The 9777-nt window shown below is 37.1% G+C and overlaps 1 protein-coding gene across 3 annotated transcripts in view; it reads left to right on the top strand.

Annotated features, from left to right (window-relative positions):
- Window positions 1-9777, top strand: part of PDE1A (phosphodiesterase 1A, calmodulin-dependent) — a 518212-nt gene that overhangs the window by 487642 nt on the left and 20793 nt on the right. For 2 of the 3 annotated variants that reach the window (XM_006864024.1, XM_006864025.1), the window contains one exon: window positions 8452-8569. In XM_006864024.1, the coding sequence (XP_006864086.1) occupies window positions 8452-8525 (74 nt within the window). In that variant the 3' untranslated portion in view covers window positions 8526-8569. Of the gene's footprint in view, window positions 1-8451; window positions 8570-9777 lie in introns of those variants that run through there. The other variant, XM_006864023.1, reaches the window with a different exon arrangement.

Raw genomic sequence — 9777 nt, 5'->3', positions numbered from 1 at the left:
CATAAAATTTCCAAGGAGCAGCTTGTGGATTTGAACCACTGACCTTGCAGTTCGAAGTCCAGTGCTGATCCTCCAGCACCACAACAGAAGTCTAAGTCTAGAGTAGTCATAATCAATAACTAATTCTCTAAGATTTGCTGGTATCTAATATTGAAAAATGTATTTTCAATAAAAATATAATAATTCGTATATTCTAATTCTGTTTCCAGAAAAAAATATGGTTATAATTTACTATTAGATTTAATTTCAAAGATAAAACATATACTTACACTAAGGAAAGACAGAAAAAAAAAAGCAAGTACTTTAGCATAGAGACAGCATCTAGGTGCCTGGAACTGGACTATCTCATTTCAATTCTGATTCCATCACTTTTTAGTTATGTGACCCTTAACCAAGGTATCTAATTTCTATGTGTTTCCATGTGCTCATTTGTATAATGGACATGGGACTCCTGTTGTGATTCTGTAGGATTAGCACTGGATGATGAACCACAAGGTCAGCAGTTCAAACCCATGAGCTGCTCCTCAGAAATTCTATATAGGGTTGCTATGAGTTTGGAACCAACTCCACAGCACTATACAACAACAGCAACAACAAATAGTGGAGATAATAAAAATATGTCACAGACAGCTATCCCACAGAACTATATCAGTATTAAATTTCTTAATATATGTAAATTGTTTATAGCCTTGTGGGTCTCAAATTATTGTCCGTTTAAATGTTCTTTGATTCTTGAGAATAAAAAGAAATCTGAAGGGAGAAGATTAGGGCTGTATGGGGATGGGATAAGGAGTCCCAATGAAATTCTTACAGGACAATCCTTCCTACCCTTTAAGACTGGCGGTGGTGGTTATGGACCGTGGAGTCAGATCCGATTCATAGTGAACCTGCATATGGTTTCCAAGGAGCGGTTGGTGGGTTTGAACTGCCACCCTTGTGGTTAGCAGTCCAGTGTTTACCTTACAGCATCACAACAGGACTCACCAATAATTCAAGCACCTAACATTTGTGCATTGGGTATATGGGATTTATTCTAGAATTTGCTAATGCAAATCTGTGTTTTCCTTTAAAGATATTTTGTTTTGTTTTGCTTTGCTTTAGTGAACCAAAACATAATTGAGTGATTTCTGAATATGTGTTTTGTATAACACTTTATCAGATTAGATATTACTTCCTTTCACATGAGGTTGAAGGGAAGGCACTTGGGAAGTAAAGCTTTTCTTCAGAACCCCACCTTCTTTTTTCATCCATATCCCTTAGTGCTTAGTATTCGGTCTTTCCTTCTCATAGTATTATCTCCATGTAGACTAGAAAGACAAAAGCACATTTAAAAGTGTTTCCTCTGCAGATACATTTAAATTGAGAGCAAAATCTTAGCATAGGGAGAGTGCTTTCCTCTGATGTCCAAGGACTTCCTAGTCTCTTTCTGTAATGAAAATGGTAAGATGCCAAAACACAGCCAGTGACAGATCTCTGATTTCCCCCCACATTTCTCAAGCAACTATAACTTTTCATCTGATGTCATTAATTCACTGTAATTATTTGCCACATAACCTACATAAATGGACCAAAAATAAAATGAAAGCAACCTAGACAAGTGTGCCTTCTGATATTCATAACAAAGTTCATATTTTCCTATAAAGAAATGAGACTGCAGTTTAACACCAGAACTACATTGTTGAAAAGACAATTCATACCAAATTTTTGTGGAGTATGGAATTTTAAAACACTATTTGCTAACCCTGTTCATGGAAATTTACCAGAAGCATTTTTTCTAAGGGATAATTTAGAGCTTTGTCTTCTAAACTAGACCATGATACCTTGGAGAAATTAGTGTTTCCTGTGACCATGTGTTCTTCATCCCTTAAATGGAAACCACAATGATAAATTTCCTACCAACAGTCAAGAATTGTTGGGCTGGACAAGTTAGAAATACATGTGCAAATATACCGTGAACTATTAAATCAATATATGCCCACCATAAGCCTCAGCATGAAGGCATTCGGTTCTGTAGAAGAAATAATCTTTTACATTAATTATCAATCCTGTGTATTAGAAAAATGCCACTAGCATAACCAATTTGTTATTTCTATTTTTTAAATTATTTTAAATAATTTTTTTCTATTAATTAACAAGGATGCTGAAAGCCACCACATAACATGAATGATCCTTGAGGATATTATGCTGAGTGAAATTAGTCAGTCACAAAAAGACAAATATTACATAAGACTATTATTGTAAAAGCTTAAGAAAAGGTACCCATACTAAAAGGAAAAATAAAAATTCTTTGTTGGTTACCAGGGGTGGGAGGGAGGGGACGGTACAGCACAGGGTAGGAGATAGACACATCATTGTTTGGGTGTTGGGGAGGGCAATACACAAGAAGTAGCAGGGGGATAGAAGAACAACATAGATAGGGGAACACTTAGGCTGGTTTGTGTGGGCTAAATGTGACAGAGGTAAACTGTGATGTATGCTCAACTTTGGAAAAACAGGTCTCTGTGATACAGGGATTAAGGCATAGTCTGAATGGGTAAAAGAGGAGAAATAATGTTAGCATGCTTGACTGTCTGATGAATATTTGTTTCCCTTGCCTACTATTGTTAAATAGGCACTTGAGTGGGCTAGAAAGGAACATCCAGAAACATGATTATAGAAAGCTTGTAAGCCCGTCTTCAGCCTATAACTGATTGGGATACCTAAAACTTGACCAGTTAAAGAGTCTTCTTGCGAAGCCTTTTTAGTATATAAGACCTTAGGTGGAATACTGATCCCCATCCAGACCCTTCTGAGGTGGGACATTCCCTCTTGAAAGGATAAGCAGACCCGCCTGGAGCAGCTAGAGGAACAGAAGATACTTCTTGAAAGAAAGACCAGCAGGAAAAATCAAAAACAAAAACAGCAGTCTTATTGGTTACTACAAGAACAAGCAAGTTGTTTGCTGTTGAGCTGGTGATATTGGTTTTGACAAACGCATAGATGGCATCATGTATCCACTATTACAGTATCATACAGAATCAGCCATAAGGCATTCAATTCTAACTCTCTGGTTCTGCAAACCTAGCTCCTTCACCGCACTTAAATGTCCAGACATACCCCACTCTCCTAACAAGGTTCCTGCCCAAAGCCACTCTTCTTTATTTGCTCTGTGGGTTTGGAAGTCCACTGCTCTGTCTCTTGCTCTGGTTCTTGTTTCTGCTGCTGTTGCTCCTCCAGTATCATAGCTTTCTGTCCCTGGAATGAGGAGGTTCAGTGAGCAGAGATCATGGTGTCCAAAGGACATGCTCCACTCTCGGTTCTTCTTTGATGGTAGTGACATTCCCCCCTCCTGCTTCTGAGATAGTGCTTTTTAAACCCAAGCTTGAGTTGCCAAAGTGGGTTAATACACTGGACTGCAAAGTCAGTTTGAACTGCAAGGTTAGCAATTCAAGCTCACCAGCCACTCCTCGGAAACTCTATACAGGGCCTCTGTGGGTCAGAACTGACACAACAGCACTTAACAAGAACTATAGAGTTGGAGGTTTTTACAATTACAATGAACTCTGCTAACATCCACAGCTGAATCATGCCATCCTATCAGTACCTTCTCCCACCTTTTCTTACCCAGATTCAGCAGGGCAGAAATGTTTGGTGGGAATTACAGACTATGGCAAGAAGTGACATTAGATTATTCACTGTGTCACATTTCTGTAGGTCTATCTCTCCTATGACCACTCCCCCTACCATGCTGAATTTAAACTGTAGAAATTAAAGCCAAAATATTTCCCTCCTTTTAGAAACTATTTTTCCAAGTTTAAACTTTTAAAACTGGTTTAAATGAATACCTCAAAGCTCTTTGAGATACAGTGAATAATCCAGATCCCTTACTTCTGCTATCATTTTCCTTGATGTAAAATTGGACTAGCTTCTAGGTATTGACTTGAAATAGAATATATTATGTTGCATTCCTAAGGGATAGTTGACTATATGTATAATCTGCAAATCATTTCAGTAAAGTGAATGTACAAGGTCAGTTTACTGGTCTTGCAGTGGTGGTGGTTGTGTGCTGTAGAGTCAGTTCTGACTCACAGGGACCTTGTTAGAGTTTCTGAGGCTGTAAATGTTTACAAGATTACATTTTCATTATCAACAACTCTAGGGTCATGAAGGTCATTTAAGATGCTCTTTAATGGATCAAAAAATACAAGTTGTTTATTTTCTGGCAAAGTGATATATCATAATATGATTTCTTCTTATAAAAGACTAAGAATTACTTAGTCCTTGTGTGACTGTGGGTTAATGCACTGGACTGTGAAGTTAGTTTGAACTTCAAGGTCAGTGGTGCAATCTCACCAGCTGCTCCTGGGAAACCCTATACAGGGTTGCCATGGGTCGGAACCCAACTCGACAACACTTAACAACAACAACAAGGGTTACTTACAGATGGTGGTGTTGGTTGTGTGTAGTGGAGTAGGTTCCGACTCATAATGACCCTGTTGTAGGGTTTCCAAGGCTGTAAATTTTTATGGGAGTGGAAATCCTCATCTTTCTCATCTACCAGGAGTGACTGGTAGATTCAAACTATTGACCTTGCAGTTAGCGATTAGGCTGTAATCCACTATGTTACCAGGGCACATTTACTTACAGATGGTATTACCTAAATTATGTGGCGTTGTGGGATAAAGCATGGGACTGTAAGCTTGGTTTTAACCACAAAGTCAGCAGTTCAAACTCAAGAGTTGCTCCTTGGATGCTCTATACAGGGTTGCTATTAAGTCGTATCTGATTCAACAGCACTTAACAACAACAGCCTAAAGATTGGAGTCCTGGTGTGGTACCATAGGATAAGCAGTCAAACTCAAGGTCAGTTTGAACAGTGAGGTTGTCAGTTCAAACTCACCAGCTGCTCCTCGGAAATCCTATACAGGGTCGATATGAATTGGAACCAGATGGATGGCACCTAACAACAACCTAAAGATGTGCATTTCCTGAGGACTGTAACCCAGTAGGTAATTGGGCTAACATCAATGCTTGTCAATGTTATGTATGAGCTACTCAAGCAAGAGGAATTCTGCTTTCAAGGAAGATACTTGCTTTTCAGTGCTACATAATTCTTGTCTTAAAGTGGTTATAGTTTTTGCTGATTTTCTAAATTCATGTATAAATTTATTCTAGGATGCAATTTGCATATCATTTGGGGGGTTATTTTTTATAATTGCTGCAACGTTTCAGCAATTTAACATGTTCATCTTCTGTTCTTTATCTACTAAAATTAAGAACATTTGGGAGTTTGTGGATCTCGGTGCTCATGAATTAATGGCTTACATGTTGTTGTTGTTAAGTGTCATCAAGTCAGTTCTGACTCAGTGACCTTATATAGGGTTTCTCAGGAGCAACTGGTGAGTTTGAACCACCAACCTTACAGTTTAGTGCTTATCTTACAGGACCACACCAGTTACTTATATACCTTCTCTTTACTCCAGACTATTGTGTTTTATTCTATTCTGTTCCATTCTATGCCCTTCTTTTTTGTTATGCTATTCTCTTCTATTTTGTTCAATTCCATTATGGTCTATACTGTTCTAGTTTAGTCTTAAGTAACAGGATGTTAAATCAAAAGTTCAAGCCAAGACCCTAAGGTAATAAGTGTCAGAAGATAAAATAGGTTGTGAGGAAGGAATTCAAAAGCTCTCACCCAGTTCAAATGCATGAACTGGTCCAGTTATTGAAAACTGAAGAAAGATTTGTGAGTAGGAGTTCTTTAAAAACAGCTGTGCTTTTGAGAAAGATGTAGGAATGCTTCCCTATTCATCTCCTCTCAGAAGAGGAAGCGTTCACTAGTATGCTTGGGAAAGCTTGAAGCAAGAGGATATTGGGAATGGATTCCAATTCCTGCATGAGAGATCAAAAGGATTACCTAGTGCTACATGAGCCACAGTAAAGGAGGCTGTGTAGGTTTCAGCCTTTGTTTAAAGAGTTTTTGAAGGCAAATGCTTCATCAGAATTTTGTGTGAATCAAATATGGGCCACCGATATTTGGAAGAGTGATGGAATCTCAACAAACAGAAGCTGGAAGTATGCCAACTAATTCCCAGGGACTGTGCAAGTTAAAAAGAAACAAGAGATTCATGTGGCCATGCTAAGATGATAAGAAATCTTTAGCCTTGATGTTTGGCAAACATTCTCTGAAGAGAGCATGGATATGTCCATGTCTTCTATAAAGACATTCCAGGTCTAATTAATTGTTAAAATATCTCCAAACAGACTTCAGAGACAAAGAGCAATCTATTGCACATGACTATTTCACTAAATATAAAAGTATTTAAGTGACTCAGAAAATAATTTCTTTTTGCCTTTTTTTTTTTTTTTTTATCTTCTTTCTCCTATTGTAAGGTTCTCATCCAGATATATGTGTGTGTACATATATAAATATTTTTCATTGGGAATTGAGTGAAAGTTTGCAGAACAGATCATTAGTTTTACATTCAACAAATCATACTTCGTTTTATCTCAATGATGGCAAGCTTCTCCATACAACATCAGTTGCCCCACTTCCTCCCTGTGGTTATTTCCACTCCACTCCCTTTCCTATCCCTTCTGAACTTTGTCTGTAGGTAAGTGTTGTCTTTTTGATCTTGAATGGTTGACCATTTCATGGTGAGCATACCATACTAGTGTTGTTGTCCTCCATATATATCCACCTACTGCTTGGCTGGAGTCCTGGTGTGGCACCATGGGTTAATGTGTGGACTACAAAGTTGCTTTGAACTCCAAGGTTGGTGGTTCAAGCTTACCAGCTGCTCCTTGGAAGCCCTATACAAGGTCGCTATGAGTCAGATCCGACTTGACATCACTGAACAACAACAACAATAACTGCTTGGCTAAAAATTGGGCCATGAGGGAGAGTTCCATTCCAGACCTGACAGGGGGCCAATGGCCATATTCTCAGGTTCCAACAGTAGCTTTCTGACCAGTAAGCCCAGTTTTTTTATCATTTTGAGTTTTGTTCCACATTTCCTCCCACTGTATCTGGGATCTTCTAATGCTATCCCTTTCAGAGCAGTTGGTAATGGTTGCTGGGCAATATCTACATCCTGTAGTCTCAGAGACGGATGATGTTTATGTGTTCCATTAGTCCATTAGGCTCACTGATTTCAATGGTCTTCAGTTTTCATCTCTCTTCTTTCCTCTGCACCTTAGATGGCCACTCATGAGTGTTTAAGATCATTGCTCACCAAAGCAAGATGTAGAACATTGTCTTTGTGGACTATGCTATGCCAGTTGTTCATGGTGTCCCCTGAGACTAAGGCTCTGAAACCCCAGGCTCAGTAACTCTCAACCATATTTATATGTATGTTTGTTTGTTTTCAATCATATATTTTTAAAATATATATTTCTATCTTAAGGATCCCTAGTGGCACTGTAGGATAAGCACTAGACTGCTATCCTGGTGGTTCAAATCCACCAGCCACTCTACAGGAGAAAGATGAAGTTTTCCATTCCTGTAAATATTTACAACCTTGGAAACCCTATACAAGGTTACTGTGAGTCAGAATCGACTTGCTAGCAGTGGGTGGCTATTTCTATCTTTATTCTCTACAATCTTAGCAGAAATTTTATGCTAATGTTTCCCCTCAAGGTTTATATAAAAGCTGAGTCATTCTATGACTATATATCCCATTATGTGGTGTTGATAAATTATGTCTATTTAAAACATTACTACTCTTTAGTTTTAAATTCACAGTAACCAAGCAGTGTGTGGTAAAAGACACTGACCATTAAAGATTTTTTGTTTGTTTGTTTTTGTTTGAAATGATTTCTTTCAATTAGAAAAAACTTCAGGAAATGCATAGTCTTTACATGTTATTTAATGTGTAAACATTTCTCATCTGTTTCATTTTTGTATTTCCAGATTAAATGGCAACTCCAAAGAGGTGTATAAGTACCATAAAATGTCTTGTTAAACTCAATGTTGTTATTGTTAAGTGCTGTTGAGTCATTTCTGACTCATAGTGACCCTGTATAGAGTTTTAAATACACTAGCTGCTCCTTGGAAACTCTATTCAGGGTCACTATGAGTCAGAAATGACTCAACAGCACTTAACAACAACAACTGTGGTTAGCAGTCCTCTGCTTATCCTACAGCGCAACCCCAGGACTCTGCTATACTTTATAAACAACATGAAAAGCAAATTCCTTGTACCTTTTGGTAAAAGATCCCACAAAATACCCTATAAAATTCAACTTCTAGTGATGTTATTGTTGTTGTAGGCTGTTGAGTTGGTTCTGACTCATAGCAAACCATTACAGATTTTCCAAGAGCAACTAGTGGGTTTGAATTGCAGTTACCATTCTAGTGCTTATCCTACAGCACCAAGTCAACAAATTACTCCAGTCTCGTGACCCTATTAATTTTTCCTAAAGACCTATTTGGTTTTGGTTAGTTTGTTTGCTTGTTTTTGCTTTTTTCAGGTGAATCTGATCTTCGTAAGAACTCAGAAGACTTAGTCAATGCCGAAGAAAAACTTACTGATACACAGTCATAGGCTTGAAACACTTTAATGGCTCCTGTCATTTTAAACATGAGAGGTAATTATTTTTATAGAAATAATCGAATTTTTAAGATGAATGGTTTGTAAAATATCATTAAAGGTAAAGTTATCTTACTTAAATGTCCACCTGGGTTTGTTTTCAAACTGTCTTCTATAATCCAGAGCAAAATACTACCATGTGAGCAAATATTTCACTTTCCCATATGTTCTTAATCTGCTCATCAATGAAAATTGTTCTTACTGAGATACTTTTAGTTCTTAAAAATAGTAAATTATTTTCTATGTGGAGGTTTCCTCCCCATTTTATTTTCTACTTCATGTAAGAAATATGAATATTTTATACTAGGTGATAACAACGAAGCTGGAACCGATGATGAAACAAGTATCAATGTTCACCCAAATCGGTGGAACTTTGCCTCACTTCTCTTTTTAAAACTTCAGCTTCTTGGGCCACTGTTGTTCCATCAAATTATTTACTCTAGGAATGATACCTTGGAAATACAAATTTTTAATAAGCTTATTTGTTGATATTTCTGCCCACTAAAGTTGAGGATCATAGTCTTGAGCCTACAGAGGAGACACATGGAGTTGGAAAGGAAGGATGTGTATATATAGTGGATACATCTAGTGTCTCCTAGAAAAAGTATGAAACAGTCCTAAGTATTGAGTCCTTTTAGGGAAGTGGGAAGAGGAGTAGCAAAAAATGTTGATACCATACCAAGTTTTGTAGAGGTAAGCATTTTTTCCTTAAATGTTCCATTAGTATGAAAGATTTTAAATGTGATTAACTTTTAAGATAATATTAGTATTCTTGAGTTGGTTGCATGACTTTTTCTTATAGTCATAATAGTAAGTTCATTAATAGCAATTGCCAAGTGTCAGGTACTTTGCTGAACTTCTGACATATATTATCTCTCTTAACCTTCTCAACAATTCTCAATTGTCATTTCTATTTTATATTTGAAACTAAAAAAGAAATTAAGCTGCAAAGTGGCTGTTCAACAACTAAAATCTATCTCTATAATTATCAATTTGAATATATGAGTATTCCTTCATCTTAGTTATAGCAATTTCTCTCTATACCTTTCATCCAAGCTGTAATTTTATTATCTTTAGATTCCATGATTGTTTGAGAAGAATACGAGTCTTTTTTTTTTTTTAAGTTTTTATTGTGAATTATGTGGGTTTACATGGAGAACATCAGTTTTACATTCATCCTATCGTATTTCGTTTCATTGCAATGATC

The sequence above is a fragment of the Chrysochloris asiatica genome, unplaced genomic scaffold, assembly GCF_000296735.1.
Source record: "Chrysochloris asiatica unplaced genomic scaffold, ChrAsi1.0 scaffold00059, whole genome shotgun sequence".
NCBI classification, from domain to species: domain Eukaryota; kingdom Metazoa; phylum Chordata; class Mammalia; order Afrosoricida; family Chrysochloridae; genus Chrysochloris; species Chrysochloris asiatica.
The sequence above is the reverse complement of the archived record's forward strand: the minus strand, read 5'-3'. Positions and strand labels throughout refer to the sequence as shown.